Source organism: Sciurus carolinensis, chromosome 13 (genome assembly GCF_902686445.1).
Source record: "Sciurus carolinensis chromosome 13, mSciCar1.2, whole genome shotgun sequence".
NCBI classification, from domain to species: domain Eukaryota; kingdom Metazoa; phylum Chordata; class Mammalia; order Rodentia; family Sciuridae; genus Sciurus; species Sciurus carolinensis.
Window position 1 is genome coordinate 41,117,715 of NC_062225.1, and position 22,334 is coordinate 41,140,048.

Genomic DNA, 22,334 nt, shown 5'->3' on the forward strand with positions numbered 1-22,334 from the left:
TTAATAGGGAATGGAAATGTTTCTACTTACATTAAGTCTGGTCTAAAGTGGTGTAATATTGCACAAAAAGATAAACCATTTCTCCACGATGTAGTAAAATTGGTGATTTTCACTCCTCGGTAGTTTTTTGTAACTTCTTTGCACCATACAAGCAATGACTGACTAGCATTTGGCTTTCGCCCCAAAATAGGACTTGGTATAGGACTTGGCTAGAAAAAAGGAAAAGAGGAAAACATTAAAAGAATTTAATGGAAGATGAAAATTAACATTAATTGACCTAACTAGATCATTTGAACCCTTTGATGTCAGTTTAGGTCCTTCAGAGCTGTCAATTCATGACAACTGTAACCTCCAAGAGGGAGACACAAATCTTAAGTTATTATCTTCAGTTTTAGCCCATGGCATTTGCCTGACAAGGATGTAGATAGGTGAGATTTTAAAGTTATACATAAGAATAAGCAAAGAGTTTTACTGATGGAAACATCATGTTAAAGTATTTAAATACTTAATGCTGAATACCTGTGCAACTTTCACACACTAAAAAAATTTCCCCCTATTGCAATCATGTATAAATATGGTTCCTTTTCAACCAGATTAAAAAGAATGCATTTTAAAGTCTAAATTGTTAGTAGCAGAGAGATCAAAATCATAGCAAAGTTTTTTTTAACATATATTTTTAGTTGTTTATGGACCTTTATTTTATTTGTTTGTATTCAGTGCTGAGAATTGAACCCAGTGCCTCATACATGCTAGGCAAGTGCTCTATGACTGAGCCATAACCACAGCCCATCAAGTTTTTAAAATACAATAATCATATATGCATTTTTAAAAACTAACAATGATTATCATATACAAGCATATGCATTTAAATAACAGCATAACAGTTTTAGAGTTATTAGCAATAGACAGTTACTGGTAGCAACAGTATACAACAAGTATGCATTTTGGATATACTCAAAATATATTTTAATTATCACTAAGAACTATTTTTCAGTATTACCTAAGCTGGTTATAAATGTTCTTAAAATCTTTAACATTTTCTTTCCCCCTCATTTATATATTTAAGACTACAAGATGGGAATAAAATTAAGACTATATTATAAGATTTTTATTCTAAATTTTTATTGTTCTTAAAATTATGTCATTTTCTTTTACTGAAGAACAACTACATTTTGTGACAATAACTTTGGAGGCTGACATAATGGAAAAATATAAAGAAATCAACTAAGTAATTCTGGATTTTAATCTTCTTATTAATTAAAAGTGCTCACTATGGTAATATGACAGACAAAAAAAGAAAGGCCTTCTAAAAAAAGGTGAAAGGAGAACAATTATTTACCCTTAATGTTATTTAAATTTAACCGTAAGCCATTCTTACATATTTAAGAAAGACCAATGATGCCCCCACTTGACAAAAGCATGTCAGTGCCAAATGATTAAAATCATCAACCACACATAATTTTGATTTATGCATTTACTACTTCAGTGGGAAGACTACCAAGAAACACCAAGGATGTAATTTCTCATTTTTATTAACTGTCAGATTAACAAATCATTATATAAACAACTATGAATCTAGCAAAGCACTGTTCTTTCAATGATCACCTACACCAATGCTAAAAAAAGAAGTATGGATTATAAAAATCAACAAATTTGGATCGATTCAACTTAATATGAAAAAGTGGGTAAATATAGAATTCCCAATATAGTAAATTTACTTTAGAATAAATAATGGCTCTTTGTTAATCTAACATATAAAAATGAACTATTAAATGCTTTTTTCACTTAATTGTCCTCTGTGACTTTCAAATCCATCTAGTCACTTAACTTGAAAGTAAAGTGTGGTCTATGAATAAACTAGGGGATCACTAAACTAGGCACATACACACTTTTTCTTAGACTTTTCTATTATTTATTTGTCTACTACTTTTAAGATTGTCTTTATTACAATTCCATATGAAATTATATTAAGGCACTGAATCACTTCAAGCATGGTTAGTATGAACATGGGCCAGATAATCCTATAATTATCATTATACTGATTCATTCAAATTATCAGTCACATGTACAGAGGTAATATATAAATGTCATTATCACTGTTACAATTTAGAATGAATTTCTATATGTAAAAATAAAGAATATATATCATGGTATTATGATTATTAATATTCTTCTATCTCTAAGACTCAATATAAAAAGACAGAAAGAATTCACCAAAGTTTGGATATGTTTCAATCAAAAACTAGGAAAACTGACTGCCCTTCATATGAAATTGAAAGTAATGAAATTACAAACCCTATAAATGGTGATATTGATTTGCAGAAAAAGAAAATTAGAGACACTATTAAATGAATCAGCTACTCCAGAACTTCTGATCTTTCATCTAATATTTTGCAGAGAGTCATAAAGGAATGAATAATTAAAGCACTTTGAAACTTTCAGTATATAATTGCATCAAATAGTTTGCTTCTTGTTACAATGTTATGGCAGGGTACTTCTCTTTTCTTTATGTCTCAGTTTCCTTATCTGTAAAATGGGGATTACAATGGTTAACTATTTCATAGTGTCATAATAATAAGATCTCTTTCTTCTTCATCTTACTACCTCTCTCTGATTTTATCTACTACTCTTTCCTTTGATCACTTTGAACCATAATGAACTTTTGTTGTTCCTTATATACCAAAGACATGGTCCCACCTTAGGACCTTTGCAAGAACTGTTCCATTTTCCTGGTGTTCTCCTCATAGGAATCTGCAAGCTTAACTACAATGCAGCCTTCACCATTTAGACATATGCTGTTTAATAATGCAGCCTATCTCAATCACCCAATTCCAAACCAGCATTCCTGACAGACCTTATATTGTTCTATTTTTTCCATAGTACTTACCATCTTTATATAGTTCATATACTTTATTAGTTATTATACCTGTCATCACTAAATAAAAGATCTATGAGATCAATAATCTGTTTTATTTATTAACCTATCCCAGGTACTCAATGACAGCAGACACTCAATAAACACTGTTAAATGAATAAATGCATTTAAAAATGTGACATGATGTATAGCAAGATAATTCAGTTAATGTTAATCAATGCTAACTGCAATTATTATTAACACCAAAGCATTATCAACACTAAACTTCTATTTGGGGGGGTTCCTTTGGAACTTCAAAGGCCACAAATTTAATGTACTGAAGGTTTTACTTTGCAAAGTTCTAACTAGAAAATAATATTGACGCCTTGATATTCTATGTGTAAAACAGGTCACCTGAAATTCTTGGTAATGTATCTACTCTTATGTGTTTGGTGAAAGAAGCCCTGAATGACTGTTATATATTGCTTTCCAGAGAAAGAAAAACAGCAAAATCTGTTCATAAAGGTCAGAACCCAACTTTCAAATAGATAATTTTAATATGTTATTTCTGTTAACATAGCAGATTACATGTTAATAAGAAGGCCACCAAGATATTCTTCCTAACAATGGCAGTAGTATCTGTTTCAAAAACCTAGTCAAATAACTTGCTGAAAAATTTTCCTAAATTTCAAAAGCTATAAGAAATTTCAGTTCCATTCTTTTCTGCTCTACCATGTCTACAGTTTCTTTTGTTATCTCCCCTTCTTCCACTGAACAGCTACACATTCCTTTAGATATTTCTCTAACTAGTTTTTCTTTCCATACTTTGTGTTGATTCATTCTCAGGATTCTGACTACCACTTCCATGCAGATGATTCCCAAATGTACATTTACAGTTCGAACCATCTCAAATTGACATTTTTAGCTGGCTATCCTTCCTGTCATGTAAATTCAATCTCATTATGTTCAAAACCATATTTATAATCTTTTCTTGCAAACTGCTAATTTTCACTGTGTTTGCAAATGATACTGCTATTGTCCCAATTGTCTAGACTTAATCTTTGAATTACCTTTGAATTCTTCCTTCACCTGTCCTCTTTTACAAGTTAATACATGGACAGTTTTGATTCTATGGTTATATTTTTGTAATCTACCTTCTTTTGACTAAACTATTGCAAAAATCTTCCTAACAAGGTTTCTTTCTTCCAAATTCTCCCTCTCATGACCTACTGTCATAGCATGGAGTCTATTTGAAGTACAGCTACAGCCAGAGTGGTCATCGCCCATTTCCCCTTACAGCAGTAAGGATTCCTGAAATCAGAAGGGGGATTGAGGCCAGGGCAAAAGGACAGAAAATATGGGAAATAGCTTAGATAATGAATGATTGGGTCAGGAATACGGAGGCCCATTCAAAAGGAAATAAAATGCTAATACCTCCAGAGCACTTCCCCCTCCTCCTCACCTGTTGCCAAGGTCACCTGCCTCCAGGGAATTGTTCCTCCAGCAAGGAGATGTTAATGAATGCCCCCTGGGGGGCTTCCTTTCTGCCTTTCTGGGCAGATATGGAAAATAGGGAGAGGTACCTCTTGGGTAGCTCAGCTCCTCTCCAGGCTTTTGGTCAAGTAGGCCAGATAAGAGGAGGAGAGGACTTGAGAAGAAAGCAAACCTAAAATCTATAAAAGGGGCAAGACACCCCAACTCTCTTGGGCACCAGTTCTGAACTCCCTCTTCTCTGGAGGTCTCTCTCTCTCTCTCTCTCTCTCTCTCTCTTCTGAACTCCCTCTTCTCTGGAGGTCTCTCTCTCTCTCTCTCTCTCCCTCTCTCTCTCTCTTGGGGTCTCTCTCTCTCTCTCTCTCTCTCCCTCTCTCTCTCTCTCTCTTGGGGTCTCTCTCTCTCTCTCTCTCTCTCTCTCGGGGTCTCTCTCTCTCTCTCTCTCTCTCTCTGTTCTACCCTTTAAATAAAAGGTTTTGCTCTTGCAAACAAAGCAAAAAAAAAAAAAAAAAAAAATACCATAGCTAACTTCTCCGTAGAACATATAAAGTGATGATAAACTATTTCTGAGCATTTAATTCCAAAACTTTTTCAGTGTATTTACTCCCTAGGATGACACACCATTCTCTAAAATTCTTATGCTTTCCTGCCTAATCCCCAGGTTCCCCCATCTTTGGTCATACAAATCACCTCCACTTGGACTACTTTCTGTCCCAGTATAACTGCCACAAAATGCTACACTCTACCTTAAAAATTTAGTTCGATTATCATCTGCACAAAATCTCCTCCCAATTCCCAGTCAGTAGGGAACCATTTTCAATGTTCATTTGACTCTATATCTCTTAGAGCTCTTATTACTATTTTCTTTACTATAGTACATTCACTTTTTTTTTTAGCTACAAAAAGGCTTTTTAAAATTTTCATAAGTTCAAGTAATAGATACTAAGCACCTACTATTTTTCACATTCAATGTTAAAACCTTTACAAAGTTTTTCTTTTAATATTCAAAACTCCTTTGAGATAAATATTGCATTTTTAATTTATAGTTAGGAAACAGGTTAGGAAGTAGAAGAATTAGAATCTATATCAAGGTGTTTCCAGGCCAACTTTTTTTTTTTTTTTTTGGTACTGGTGAACCCAGAGGCATTTTACCACTGGACTATATCCCCAGTTCTTTTTTATTTTGAGACAAGAGTCTCCCTAAGCTGCTTAGAGCCTTGCTAAGTTGCTGAGGCAGCTCTTGAACTTGTAATCTTTCTGCCTCAGCCTCCTGAGCTACTGGGATTACAGTTGTGAGCTCTATGCATGGCCCAGTCCAACTTCTGTGCTCTTAAACAACATGCATTTCACATTTCAAGATAATATAGTCTTAATCTCAGTTGTCTTGAGACTAACCAATGACTCTCTCAACTTCTTATCTTCACATAGATCACTGCCCTGTGTATGTTAAACTAATTGGTTCAAAAAAGGCAACTGATCCAAAAAATTTAAACCTAGGAGTATTCTGTTAATATAACCTTTTTGTCCACTCTGTTGGATTTGAGTTCACTGGTTAGAACTATAACAAGAATTAGTAAAGTCCAGAACAATGAGATATACACTACTATTGCTAAAGCTTTACAACACATTTTGGTTTTGGTATTGCTGACTCTTAAAAGTCTTTCCCCAATTATTGCAAATCATGATTGAGGGAACACTGGATAAATTTTAGTATTTGATAAGTCTAAAATAACATCCGTGGTGAGAACAAGAACATCTGTATCTATATTGATCTTTCTTTTTTTTTTTTTTTTTGAAGTGTTTTCCTTTAAATCACTTTATTCTCATAGTAAAACTGAGGTTAGGTCTTGTTATCTAGATCTAGATAATCAGAAAAATTAAACTGTGTTTAAAATGACATTGGAACTTCCACTTACATTAACCTAAGACTATCCTTCCTCTGAACATAATTTTTAAAAAGTTGAATAAAGTACTGTCATATCTAAAAAGAACAAAAAACAAAAAAGCTGAACAAAGTATTTTAAGAAGTCTTCTAAGAAACATCAAACAATGATCCCCAAGCCAAGACATGGAGAAACCACAAAGCCAGGGAGTGAGCAGTCTCAGTGCTAATTTTAAAATGGCTGACCTGGAAGAGTGAGTTGAGACACAGTTATACTTTAGGTAGACTCTCAAATACCACTGTTAAGTCCCACCACCAACCTCAAAAAGGAGAAAAAATGAAATAAAAAGCTCAGAGAAAAGAAAATGAAATAGTAACTAAGTATACCATAGATAGTATCAATGAAGTCAAAGGTTGCTTACATGTAAAAACACAAAATCTTAACTTCTAATGTGAAAAAAGAGGGAAGCAATGTCTAGAAAGTACAGTTTCCCCAAAGAGACACAAGTACAAATAGAAAACCTAGATAGTTCTCTAACTTGTAACTATTAGATAATTTGAAAATAAATTTTAAAACCTCATAAGGAAAACTGCAGCTGGTTTTACAAGTAAGATTTATTAAACACTCATTCAAGGAAGAAATTTCTCCAATACTACATAAATTCTTCCAGAGAACAGGAAATAACTAATTTACTTGTTAAGCCTAGCAAATCTTTACACTAAAATGTAACAGGAAAGGTAAAATTATAGGAAAACCTGTCATAAATACAGAGGCAGAAGTTTTAATGAAAAGTATTGGCAGTCTATAAGAATACATCTTTGACAAATTATATTTAACTCAGGAATGTACACCTGGTTTAGAAAATCTATGGAGATAATTTAACAAATTAGCAAATTATAAAGGGAAAACAACAAGATTATCTAAATAGATGCAAAAAAAATTTAATAAAACTAATGTCCATTTATATTCTAAAAATAATCTCAGCAAGCCAGTATTAAGTAGAAGTTTCCCTGGCTTATAAAAAGCCTAGTAAATACCACAGTGGTGAAATATTTAATATTCATAGGTTTCCCTTTTGAGATTAAGAATCTATCACCACTTTTATTCAGCATTGTACTAAATATTCTAGTTGGTACATTAAGGTAAAAAAAAAGATATAAAGGTATAAATAGAAAAGAAACAAAATTGTAAACTGATATTTTATATATAAGTAATAAATACTATTATTTATAGTAAATAATTGAGTATGAGGAAAACCCAAAATAATTTATTGATAATTTATTAGAATTAATTAAATTTAGTAAGGCATCAATGTATAAAACTGTATTCCTATATATCAAAAAAAAATTTAAAAACTAGAACCATTCATTGAGACAAAAAAATAAAATCAAAAGCAGTCATGCATTGTAAGGTGATTTTTTTCCCCCTTTATTTTATTTGTTCTTTTTAGATATACATGACAGTAGAATGTATTTTGACATATAAATACATGCAGTATAACTTCCCATTCTTGTGGTTTTTCATGTGGAGTTTCACTGATTGTGTATTCATATATGAATCTAGGAAAGTTATATCCCATTCATTCTACTGTCTTTTCTATGCCCATCTCCCCTCCCTTCCCTTCATCTAACCCAATGAACTTCTATTCTTTCCTCCCCGCATCTTATTGTGTGTTAGCAACTGCATATCAGAGAATATTTGACCTTTGGTTTTTTTGGGATTGGCTTATTTCACTTAGCATGATAGTTTCCACTTCCATCTGTTTACTGGAAAATGCCATAATTTCATTTCTCTTTATGGCTGAATAATAATCCATTGTGTAAATATAGCACATTTTCTTTATCCATTCATCTGTTGAAGGGCACCTAGGTTGATTCCACAACTTAGCTATTGTGAACTGAGCTGCTATAAACACTGATTTGGCTGTGTCACTATAGTATGCTGATTTTAAGTCCTTTAAGGTGATCTTGTCATCCTGAAAACAAAATAAAGTGTCATGGTCTTTGATCCATGTCATTTGAAGTTTTTCCACACCTAATCTGTGCCCTTCTTGAATTTGTGTTAGTTTTGTTGTAGATCCTTATATATAATTTTGTCCCTCTGTTCTTTTTCTTTAGGATTGTGGTTATGGTGGAATGGGACATACCTGATTAGTGAGCAAATAACCATTATTGATTTTCCAATTTTGTAGTCCTTAATGACTTTAAATTTTGTTTCTAGAAAATCCCTTGATGGGGATTCTTATTGGTAACATTACCAGAGGATTTTGTATGTTTATGGGGCCATTATAAAGAAAACAATACAATACTAAATCAGGAACAAAATAAAATGATGTAATATTTTTTTAAAAATTTTTATCCAATAAAAATTGGATAACCTAGGTGAAATGGATAAATTATTAGAAATAAAATCTTAGAAAATGATATAAACTTTTTAAAAAATTTTATCCTGTAAAAATTGGATAACCTAGGTGAAATGAACAAATTCTTAGAAATAAAATCTATCCAGATTAAATCATGTGGAAATACAAAATGTGAATAGACCTTTAACTAGTAAGATGATTGAATGAGCAATCAAAAGTTTCCCAAAAAAACCTTGAACCTGTTGACCTCACCCAGTGAATTCTACCAAACATTTGAAGAACTAACATAAATCCTTAAACTTTTCTAAAAACTGAAGAGGGAATGCTCCCTAATTCATTTTATGAGGCCACTGTGTAACCCTGATACCAAAGCCAAACACTACAAGAAAATAAAACTATCAACTAATATATCGCTTATGAATATGATGTAAAAATCGTCAACAAAATACTAGCAAACCAAATTGAGTAACATATTAAAAGGATTATGTACCAGGAGTAAATGGAGTTTTGCCTGGAATACAAGGATGGTTCAACATATGCAATCAGTCAATGTAATATGCCTTATTAACAGACTGAAGAAGATCAAACACATGATAATATCAGCCAATGCAAAAAAAAAAACATTGTACAAAAATCATTTATTCTTGGGAATAAATCTATGAATAAAGCACATGACTGCTATAAAAACCTATCAAGGTTTATTGTGAGACAGAGTAAAGGAGACCTAAAGCAATGGGGAGTATACCATGTGCATAGATTAGAAGATTCAATTTTATAAAGATATGATTTCCCCCCCGAGGAAGAAAAGATTAAACAGCAGGCCCAAACCCTTTCTTCACACACACACAAAAATAATTGACCTCAAGTTTACCATCTCCTAACATCATTTCCATGAAAATATATTGGATTATGATAAACACAAAACGTCATCTCTGTTATAATATTTATTATAAAATGACCCATGGTTGGTAAACTTCATGCAGACTTGGAAGCTTATGAATAAAATATAAATGTCTATTGAAAAACAAAGGCTATAGCTTCCTTACACTATGATTCTTATAACTTAGCATGTCCCTTGGGAGATCTGATAGTTATATGTACAAGGTATTTTAGATCATGGGTCTTATAAGCCAGAGTGGTGCACACTCATCCACTTGGACTTGTCACTTACTTATGGCCCTGCATATCTGATAATGCTAACATACTATGTTTGCTGTCCTAATCCCTTTTTTAAAAAGTTTTTATTTATTATTAAAATTGTTATTATTGTTGTTGTTATATTATTTGCAGCACTGGGGATCAAACTCAGGGCTTTGCAAATGCTATGCAAGCACCCTACTCACTGATATATACTCACAACCCCTGCTTTTGTTACTATGATTTTGATTACTCTTGGTACATAAGTGGAATCACACACAGTACTTGTTTCTTTGTGCCTGGTTTTTTAACATAGCATAATTTTTAAAACTTCATCCATTCAGCATTTGTCAGAATTTTTGTTTTAAAGGCTAAATATTCCATTTTATGTATATCTCACATTTTGCTCATCCAGTCATCTATTGATGGATACTTAGGGTTACTTCTATGTTTTCACTATTGTACATAAATGCTACTATAAACACAGGTGTTCAAATATATGTTCTCAATCTTTTTTTTTTCAATTCATTTGGGTACATACCCAGAAATGAAATTGATGGATTATATGGAATTCTATTTTTAACTTTTTGAGGAACCACTGTACCATTTTCCATGGCACCCTATCATTTTACATTCACAACATTAGTTTATAAAATCTTATTCTTCTATATCCCTGCCTTTTCTGTTTGGGTTTTTTTTTCAATAGTAGCAATTTTAACGGATGTGAAGTGGTGTCTCATTGTGGTTTTGATTTGCATTTCCTAATGATTATTGATATTGAGCATCTTTTCACATAACTATTGGCCATTTGTATGTCTCCTTTGGAAAAAATGTATACCCAAGTCCTTTACCTAATTTTGAATTGGGTTATTATTTTGTTGTTAGGCTTTAGCAGCTTGCTACATATATGGAATATTAACACCTTATTAGATATGTTATTTGCAAATATTTCCTCCTGTTTTGTAGATTACCTTTCCACTCAATTGTATCTTTTGACATACAAAAGCTTTAAACTTTTATGAAGTTGAATTTGTCTATTTTTGTTGTTGTTGTTGTCTGTGCCTTTTGTGTGATATTCAAGCAATCCCATGTATCCAATGTTATGATTTTGCCGTTTTCTTCTAAGAGTTTTATGGTTTTAGCTCTTACATTTAGGACTTTGATTCAGTTTAAGTTAATTTTTGTTTATGATGCTAAGTAAAGGTCCATTCTCCACTCTTTTATATATGATATCCAGTTTTCCAACATTATTTGTTGAAGAGACGGTCCTTTCTCCATTGAATGATCTTGGCTCCCTTGTCAAAATCACTGACCTTACAAGGGTCCCATGTTTTCTCTCATGTGCAAGAACTAGAGAGAAAAAAGGAAAGAAAAGTGGGAGCTGATCTGAGGAAAATCAAAGGCAGATCAATAGAGGAAAGGGACTGAAGGAAGGAGAAAGGGAGGGAGTAGAAGAGGGCTGGGAAGTAATATTGGCTAAATGTTGTTATATTGTGTGCATCTATGAATGTGTAACAACAAATTCCATCATTATGTACAACAACAAAACACCAATAAAAAATGTGAAAAAAATCATCTATGAAAACAAAAATCACTGACCTTATATACAGAAGATTATTTCTATTCTATTCCACTGATCTACATGTGTGTCTTCATGCCAGTACCACACTGTTTTGATTACTGTAACTTTGCAGTAATTTTGAAATCACAAAGTATAGAAGTGATAAGATTTCTACATTTTTTGTTCTTTTTAGGCTTTAATTATTTATTTAATTATTTATTTTTATTTTTTGAGGAACTGGGGATTGAATTCAGGGCCTCACATGCTAGGCAAATGCTCTCCCACTGAGTTACATTCCCAGCCCTCTTTCTCAGGATTTTTAAAAAAGTTATTCTGGGGCAGATTTCATATGAATATTAAGAAGTCTTTTTTGGTTTTTGAAAAAAACATCATTGGAATTTTGATGGGGATCATATTAAATCAGTAGATTTCTTTGCATTGTATTGAAATCTTAACCAATATTAAGTTTTCCAGACTATAAGCATGGAACATCTTTCTAATTATGTTTTAACTAATTTCAATTTTTTTTTTTTTTTTTTGTAGTTTTCAGTAGACATGTCTTTCACATCCTTAATTCCTAAGCATTCAACTCTTTTTGTTGTTGTTATTGTTGGGGCTGCTATTGTTACTGAAAACTCAGGAGCTTTGGGGAGTAATAATGGCCAAATTATATTACTATATTGTGTGCATGTATGAATATATAACAACAAATCTTATCAATATATATAATTATAATGTCTAATAAAAAATGAAGAAATTTTAAAGAAAAAGAAAGAAAAGAAAATCCAGGGTCTCACACTAGCTAGGCAAGAACTCTTCCACTGAGTTACATCCTGACTCTTAATTTCACTTTATTTTGAGATTTGGGAGCCTCCTGCCTCAGCTTTCCAGTTATCTGGGATTACAAGCATGTTACCATACCTGGCTCAACTTTTTTATGTATTAGCAATAGAATCATTTTATTTCTGGATTGTTCATTATTAGGACAAAGAAATGCAACTTTTTTTTGTGGTTGACTTTATATTCTGCTCCTTTGCAGAATATATTAGTTGTAACAGTTTCTTTTTTTGTGTGTGAAATCTTTAGTAGGGTTTTCTACATATATAGTGTCATCTGCAAGAAGAGATGATTTTATGAATTTCTTACTAATTTGGATACCTTTTCCTTCTATTTCTTGCCTAATTGTGCTGGCTAGGACTTCAAGAACCATGCTGAAGACAAGTGCCAAGAGTGGGCATTCTGGCCTTGTTCCCGATCAAAGAAGATAAGTTTTTAGTCTTTCACTATTTAATTTGACATTACCTCTGGGTTTTTCTTATATAACATGAATTTTATTATCTTCAGATAGCTCTCTTTGATTTCTAGTTTGTTGAGTTTTTATTATGTAAGGACATATGATTTGTGTACAATGCTTTTTTTGCATTGACTGATATGATCATGTGTTTGATCTCCTTCAGTCTGTTAATAAGGCATATTACATTGACTGATTGCATATGTTGAACCATCCTTGTATTCCAGGCAAAACTCCATTTACTCCTGGTACATAATCCTTTTAATATGTTACTCAATTTGGTTTGCTAGTATTTTGTTGATGATTTTTACATCATATTCATAAGCGATATATTAGTTGATAGTTTTATTTTCTTGTAGTGTTTGGCTTTGGTATCAGGGTTACACAGTGGCCTCATAAAATGAATTAGGGAGCATTCCCTCTTCAGTTTTTAGAAAAGTTTAAGGATTTGTGTTAGTTCTTCAAATGTTTGGTAGAATTCACTGGGTGAGGTCAACAGGTTCAAGGTTTTTTTGGGAAACTTTTGATTGCTCATTCAATCATCTTACTAGTTAAAGGTCTATTCACATTTTGTATTTCCACATGATTTAATCTGGATAGATTTTATTTCTAAGAATTTGTGCATTTCACTAGGTTATCCAATTTTTTGATGTATAATCACTAGTTCTCTCCTATATCCTTTTTCTTTCCATAGAAAAGGTAGTAATGCTCTCACTCTCATTTATGATTTTAGTAATCTGAGTCCCCTGCACCCACATCCTGGTCTATCTACTTCAACTGTCAAATTTTGTTGATTTTTTCAAAGAATCAACTTTTCTTAGTTTTCTAGACTCTATTTTCTTTATCTTTATTCTAATCCTTTTTTTTTTTTTTTTTTTTCCTTCTAGTTCTGGGTTTAGTTGGTTCTTTCTTTTCTAATTCCTCAAGTTACAAAGTTAGGTTGCTGATTTGAGATTTTTTTGTTAGTTTTTTATTTTAACTTTTTTGTTTCCATTGGAAAATACTTTTTATTGAGAATCTATCAGTTGCACAATCTGCTTCTGACATTAAGTTCCTTTTCTCTTTAAAATTGGGTCTTTCTTAAATTATCCCATGAATGTTTCCTATTTTCCACATTCTGAAAGTAGCCAAACTTAAAGGAGTTATCCTTCTCCTTTAACAGCTTCATGATCAGTTGTTAATGTTACAAAAATACATCTTTACACCTTATGCATCCAAAATATAAACTAATAAGCATAGTACTAATGACTTGTTATATAGAATTTTGTATTAATAAAATTAGAATGTGTTAAATTAAATCTCTTAAATATCTCTTAAATTATGTAGAAAAGAAAAAGTAGAGTTACACACCATTGTTAGAATAATACTAGATTTTATAATTGCCCAGATCTTCATTACTTCCTATATTTTGAATTATTGTCTAGTAACTTTCATTTTAACATTTAGGATTTCCTTTAACATTTCTTTTAAGGTAGTTCTAGAGGAAACAAACTCCCTCGCATTTGAAGGATGATTTTGTTGGATATAGGATTCTTTGATAATTTTTCTTTTAGTACTTCAAACATATCAATCAAATGCTTCCTGGTCTCCAATGTTTCTGGTGAGAAATCTATTGATATGAGGATCTCTTTTTTATAAGAAACCACTTCTCTCTTGCTGCTTTCAAAATTATTTGTGTTTTTCTTTCCAAGTTTGATTGGAATGAGTCTTGGTAAAGATCTTTGGTTCCATCCTGGAGTTCCTCAATATTAGATGTTCATATTGATATTTTTCATCAAATTAGTGAATATCTGGTCATTATTTCTTAAAATATTCTTTTTTTAAAATATTTTTTTAGTTGGTGACGGACATTTTTTATTTATATGTGGTGCTGAGAATTGAACCCAGTGACTCATGCATGCTAGGCAAGCACTCTACCACTGAGTCACAACCCCAGCCCTCTTCAAAAGTTCTTTCTATTCCTTTTTCTTCTCCTTTTGGGAGTCCTCTCACAATGTGTACTTAGTCAGCTGGACAGTACCCCATAATTCCTTTAGGCTCTGTTTGCCTTTATTTACTTATTTTTAGTGGTGTTAGGGACCTAACTCAGGGCCTAATGCAAGGTAAGCAAGCACTTTAACACTGAATATTTCCACCCCTGTTCACTTTTTTCAATCTTTTTTCTTTCTGTTCCTCAAATTCAGTATATTTTCATTTTCCTTTGTGCATGTTTGCTCATTCTTTCTTGTGCCTTTTCAAATCTGCCTTTGAATTTCTCTAGTAATTTTTAAAATTTCAGTTATTTTGCTTTTCAGTTTCAGAATTTCTCTTTTCTTGATTCTTCATTTAGTCCTTTGTGAATATTTAAGAATACTGTTTTAAAGTCTTAGTCTAGTTGATCTATCATCAGATCCTTCTCAGGAACAGTTCCTCTTGGTTATTATTTTGAATGGGTCACCCTTTTCTATGTCTTTCTGTGCTTTGTGATTTCTTTTGTTGGAAACTGGATATCTGAATCTAATAATTGAATATAATAATTCATCATAACTCTGGAAATCAGATTCTCCCTCTCTGGAAATCAGAGTCTACCCCTTCAACCAACTGTTTTTCTGTTCTTTGGGTTTTTCTTTTATTGTTTTTTGTTCATTTGTTTTGTTTTAATTGTTGTACACTGAGTCTGTGCTGAGGATCATTCTGAAGTGTAAATGTAAAGTCTGTCAGATATGTGCTTGTGCTTTCCTCTGGACATGTGCAATGTCTATTTTTCCCTGTATATATAGCTTCTTTCAAATGTTCTATCTTCCATGTCTGGCTCCCAAAAGGAGAAAAGAAGATAAATGAAGGGAAAAACAAAACAATGAAGGGAAAAACAAAAGATGTTTGCCCTTTAAACCTCCGGAAGTCACATAAGCTAGAGGAGTAGGGGTTCCAAAAATAAAAGGCCACCATCTCTTTGCCACACCTCTGTGATAAGCAGTAGCATTCAGGGATCCTAGTAGCCATTCTGATATTTGGAGGATGAGGTATTTATTTCCTGACTTCCACAAAACCACTGCTGATGTTCATACTATGGGCTGTGCAATGAAATAAAAAAGTAATATTTTTCTGATTTAGAAGTCTGAAGTCTTCTATTACCCATGGAACAATAACAGGATGATTACCTTCCAAGTATGATAAAATCCTATACCCGACACATTTATTCACCATGTATCTGAAAGCACTGTGCCATTATTTACACATTTAAGTTTGTTTAATGGCATGCTAAAGCCATGTGCTAATCTTACCAATATAGATTTAATTCAAAATACTGTCAAAAAGTGAAACATTTGACTGTTTTTAACTTGTGAAAGTAATTCCTTAGTGAATTTTCTTATTTAAGAATTAGATGAAAGACTGTGAGTCATAACAAAAATTTCAGAATTTACAATAAATTGTAAATCTTTGCCAGTGAATTTCTAAGCTTATGCAGACAATTATAGAATTGCTATAAGCAAAATTTCAAGCACTTAATTATTACTTAATTATAGATGCTTATGCCAGGAGTGTGAGACTATATACAGTAAGGAAGAAAAAAACAAAACTGAACCAAACCAAAACAACAACAAAAACCCCACAAAAGTCAAAACTCAAGAGAATGAATTTTAAGATATAATAAGTTCATATTCTAAATTTGGGTTTTCTATTTATAGCTAATATGTTTTACTCAAAAACTCTAAAACACTTTTTTTCATCAACATCCAACCTATTTACAGGTAAAAGCAGGGAAGGCCAACGCACCAAGTTCCTATTCATTTCTGTTTTAGTCATATTATTCTGCTGAATATTTTTAGCCAGAAATGATATTCCAGTTGCTTTTGCAAAGTATAGGGAAGAGGAGCTGAAGGTATATAATTTCTTTCTGTGACTGCTTTGTTACAATCAAATAAAAACAAATTAATTCTCCTGTAAAAAATATTTTTTTCTCCTGTAAATTTAGTATAACTAAGCCATAGACTGCCATGAAGGAGAACTTATATTCATGTGGAAATATAGCATAAGGAAAGGACATAACTTTGGGGCTAAAAGCGCACCTGGTCTCTGAGTCAGTTGACCTGGATTTTATTCCTAGTTCCGCTACTTGGTCTTCCTTTAAAAATGACAATAATAATTTAATATGTAATATAGGAAGCATCACAAAATAATGAAATGACACTTAGGAAAAGATATAATAAACTTAGAATCTTAATTCACATTACCCATGCAAATAATAGCTATTATACTTCTATTTACTGAAAATATATCTTATCATTTTTCCTTTTAGTCATTTTAATTTTTATACCATTCACTTTGTCTCTTTTCTTTGGTGGTATCTTTTGCTTCTATTGGTTTAGAAAGTTATTTTCTCCCTAGAGAGCTAGTAGTATTAATTTATGCTTTCTTCTTTTCCTTTTTTTTTTTTTGTGGGGAGGGAGTACTGGGGATTGAATCCAGGGGTGTTTTACCACTGAACCATGCTGACAGTCCTTTTCTTGTTGTTTTTGTTCTGGTTTTGAGACAGGGTCTTGCTAAGTTGTGATCTGCCTGTCTCAGTCTCCTAAATCACTGGGATTCAGGCATGTGCCATTGTGCCCAGCTCTCTCCTTTTCCTTTAAAAAATAATTTCATGTTTAATTTAGTACTTTAACGCTTTCATCTACCTAGAATATATTTTGGTGAATGGAATGTTGTGAATTAAGGTTCTAAATTATCACCCACCATCATTTCCTAAATAGTATTTCATTGTTTTGTGGTGATTCTTTTATAGTATATTAAATAATTATGAAATTATGTATATATGACTGATTTAGATCATGCTTATTTCTGGGCTAGACATTCTCCTTCAGTGACCTATCATTTTTATCAGCACAGTGCTATTTTATAATCTGCGATTTTAGCAGCTTTTAGGGTTAAGCAAACCTCATTAGTCATCATAATTTTTTAATATTTAAAAAACTTATTCCTTCCTAAACATTTACTTTTTAAAAGAAATACTGAATCATTTTGATATCATCCCAATAAAATTTGTTTGCATTTTGCTTTTAATTACATAAAATATCTAAAATAGGGAAGATGGGTACCTTTACAATATTTAGTATTTTTATTGAAGTAAAATGGTACAGGTAAAATGCCAAGAACAACTCAGGTAATGTGCTTATTCAATATATCCTTTTAAAAATAAGCAAATATAGTTAAGAGAAAACAAAAATCTATGTAAAATGACAGGCACTTTATTAACACCTATTTTTCCTATAACCATATGTTATTGAATGCATTTTAGTATGTTATCTATGCCAACAGCTTATAAATTGGTAAAATTAAATAGAGATGTTCGCTTTCACAAAACAATTTTATTATGGGATTGCTATTCTGATGCATATTTAAAATAAAAACTGGAGTTCAGATACTCATTTAAAAAAGTATACAATCACAAGTTGTTTATAAAATAAGAACCATTAGCAAAAAGATGACTTATAAATGAAGATCTTTTCTGGGGGGGTATTGGGAACTGAACTCAGGGGCACTTAACCACTGAGCCACATCCTCAGCCCTATTTAATATTTTATTTAGAGACATGGTCTCACTGAGTTGCTTAACATCTTGCTTTTGCAGAGGCTAGCTTTGAACTCTTGATACTCCTGCCTCAGCCTCCTGAGATGCTGGGATTATAGGCATGCACCACCACGCCCGGCAAGAAGACCTTTTTACAATAATAACAATGTGAATTTAAGAAAATCCATACATGGGCCATATAAAAACACTAATGAAAGAGAAATACTGAACCAGAAATGTTAATCATAGGGGAAAGCATATTTTTAGATATTACTAAGAGAAATATCTGATTTATGCACTAATCAATAGAATATAATAAACCACATATTAAGATAATACCTAAGATAATACTGGACCATTTTATCTTGCTTTTCTGCAAATTTTGGTCTTTACTGGACAAGGTTAAATCAAATTCAGTTATAGATATATTCTAGGCTAATTTAGCAAAGGAGCATAGATTTTATGACATTAGGATGCTGATGTGGGCTTACCTTTTCAACTTAAATTCTGTTGTTAAATTTTAAAGGAATTATTTATTAGAGTATAATTTATTCACCCAATTAATAGTGTAATGAATTGTTCAAACACTTACAATCATGGAATCAACCATATTTTCAATTACTCCAGTTCTCTAATTTGAGCCAGTAATTAGCTGCTTATTTCTACCTTTTCCCTAACCCTATTTCAGTTCTTTTGCTTGATGAATATGTAGATTATAATAGTAAATAAACATGATTTGTCTAATGAATTACCCAACATTGATCGTTTGGGGAGATAATAGATTTCAAAATAAATCTTGAGTTGATATCATGCAAGTTAATTCAGTATAACATTTGATTTTATCTTTATGGATCATATTCATGATTTTGAAGAAAAAAGTGAGAAAGATTAAATAACTAATGAGCTGATTTCACAGATTTCCTGTTTATCCCCCTAAGAATTCAGACAGACATACGCACAAATCAAATCATCAATGAAATAAAATAATCATTTTCATAAATTCACTAGCAGAAAGGCCCTTTAAAAGATCATCTGTGGCTAATCTATTACCATTATGCTTGACTATATTGATAAAATTAAATGTCTGAAAACTTTGAGAAACAACTGTAAGTAATTGTAGCATTTAAATAATGTTTTTCAAGTGAATTAATTTTGAGATTTCTATTGTTTTGTCCTGATAAGGGCATAACCTTTTCCCACTAACTCTATAATTCAGAAATAATTATTTACACAATAGCTCTGTTTAACAGAGGTTTTAAAGTGCTTCAGCTACACTCTTCTATCTATACCAACAGACTGTCTTTGATTTAAAAGGGTTCACACTATCTTTCTAGGAACTGTCATATAGCTCAAATTAGCTTATTATTATCTTTTTCATGTAAAAAGAAGATAAAAACATGTCACAAAAATCTGTTTCACTTCTCTTTCAGTCCTGTAATTCTCATGAGCAATTTTGATTTATTTGCCATTGAAATAATTTACCTAGGAAAATCATACACAATGTTCAGGTTACAAATTAAGTGTTGGGTGGTTATGCTTTACTACACAACAAGTAAAAGCTTGTAATGAAAAACAGAAGCATAAAAGCATGGCAACCCTCATTTATACTGCAATGTTTTTAAAGAAAAACATTTTCCCTAACTTGGGTAAAATAAAAAGTCGCTCAGAGCTACAAAATTTTGTATTAATGCTTACTGTGACATACTACTTAATTGAAAGTCTTAATTAAATATGCCCCACCAAAAAACCTCACCAAATTGCATTTGCCACCAAATGACTAACAAGTACACAACAGTTGGAAACTGTCAAAATATTTTACAGCTCAATTGTAATTACCAACCAAGTCTAAGCATGCCCTGAGTGGGCGTTAACCACATTTGGGGGATGCAAACATAAGCAGCAGTCACTTTTTTGTGGTCTGTAATTTATACATTTGCAATTCCTGAATAACTCCAAAGATTTTAATGTCTTCAGTTAAAATAAATCAAAACATCAATGAAATATAATTAATTTACCATTTTCATAGATTCACTAGCAGAAAGGGCCTTTAAAAGATCATCTCTGACTAATCTCTTACCATTATGCTTGAATATACTGATATTTTGGTTATTTGTCTTTGAAAGCATATTAAGTGATCTTAAGATATAAATGTTTTCTGTTATCCTTATCACAATAGATGCAGCCAAAAATAAATGGGAAGGTGTGATTAGGATAAAGTGTCAATATGGAAGTACAGCTGGTGAGTTTCCAGAGGAGAGAAATACAGACATCGTTTGCCATTTGAAGTAGGACAGCATCCAGCCACTCTTTCTTCCTCACCAGAAAGTGTACAGCTTGAGGCTTTGTGATTAGCCAATAGAAAAGTGGGTTAATTACTACCAACCATAGCACAGGTGAATAATATTTCCACTAGATAACACATACATCCATTAGTCTTACATCAGTTTGAGAACAGAAATAGGAAGCAGTATATACTATATGAGCTTGGCTTTTGTGGGGCGGGTTCTCAACAGTATTTTTCCTGAGAGGGATCAATCAGTGAAGACTGTTCAAAAAGCAGATGAATAGTATATTTACAGCATTACAAGGTTTCAAGTTTAAAGTGAAATTATACTTAATTTTAAGTACACATTAAAGCATAACTATGAACATAATATGAATTTTCAACTATACTTGTTTTATCTTAAGCCAGAAAATGGGCACACAGGTATTTACAGTAAATATTCCTTTTATCTTTTTACATGTCTGAAATTTTTTACCAAGAATCACGCACATAAAAAAAAAATCACAAAATAGTAGCTTCATGAATGTTACTGTCAAGCACAGTCATTTAATTATTAATTCTAACTGGATCACAATCTTGGTTCAAATTATACCTTATTTTGTGAGAAAAAAAGTTTAAAAGAATTTTAAAAATTGTAGATTCTATATGGTTCTGGGGAAGAGCCATAATCACTAAATAGATGGAATGTTTAAATAAAACTAAAAATGCTGATTATTGTCATGTATTCAAAATAACTGAATAGGTTGGTTCTTGATAGGAGAAACAACTTTTTAAAAATAATTTTCTACACTGAATATTTGGAAATAAAGTTTGTGAAAAATTTAAGTGTACACTCCAGTAGTAGCATTTAAGCTAGAGGCCTCTAACTTTTATTGTATGCCAGTACTAGGAAAAAAAACAGCATAAACACATTCTCATAGATATACATTTATTTATATTATACAATTACACTACCATATATTATAAATCATATACCACAAGTGGAAATTTAAACAGAGAAGGTAAAAATGAAATTAGTAGTTAAAATAGTTAATCTTATTTAATGAGATAAAAATTTTTTTCTCATTATAAAAAGAAATGGAATAGGCTTAATTTGTTTTGAAAATCTGGTTTTAACAATATGTGGTCTTAACAAGGAGTAGTTCTAAAATGTATATCTTGATACTCCGTTTGAATGGCTTAAAAATGTCACAAAAATACATAAATCAAAACGCAAAAAGTACATTATTGGCTATGCTTACTAAATCAGTACACTTCATTTTTCCTTGTTACCTGTCAATTATGTAAAAGATTTTTGTTTACATTTAGCTAGTAAATTTCTATTCCATGATGTCAGTTGGAGTTAAAAACTCACTAATAATTTTTATTTGTATTTTAAATTAGGTTAGAAAATTCTGTTTTCAAGTTCTTAAAGATATAGAGTTCTTAGGTGACACAGACTGTTTTTAACAAGAAAATATTATGATGGAAATATTTCTGTAGCAAATGCTATGGGTTAGATAACCCAACATTCGTTTTCATGCCTGCTTTTTCTAAGGAAGTAGGTAAATCTAGGTACTGCATTCACTTTTCCTGATTTAACCCATAGGCAAGCATGTGTAGCAAAGATATGTGCTACAGTTCTTGCCAGGATAAGTAGAAGTACACAGAAATTAGAAAAGTCAATATAAATGGATGCTGTGTTTCAAGCTTACATTTAATACAACAGAACTTGAAAAGTTTATTGATGTTTTCAGATTCTACATTGCAACAAAATATTTAAGACAACACTGCTTGTGAGTTTAATAGCAAAGGAGAATATTGACAACTGTCTGAAAAAGATAAATGTGAAGACTTCTTTTTTATTTTTAAATTTAAAAGTATTTCTATTGGTGAAATTATAATTATATATAATAGTAGACTTCATTGTGACAGATTTATATTT

At 31.6% G+C, this 22,334-nt stretch overlaps 1 protein-coding gene across 1 annotated transcript in view; it reads right to left on the minus strand.

Annotated features, from left to right (window-relative positions):
• The window catches only part of Ehbp1 (EH domain binding protein 1), a 310,593-nt gene that overhangs the window by 103,584 nt on the left and 184,675 nt on the right, over window positions 1-22,334 (minus strand). Inside the window, 1 exon segment of the mRNA XM_047522702.1 lies at window positions 31-209. Within this exon segment, the coding sequence (XP_047378658.1) occupies window positions 31-209 (179 nt within the window).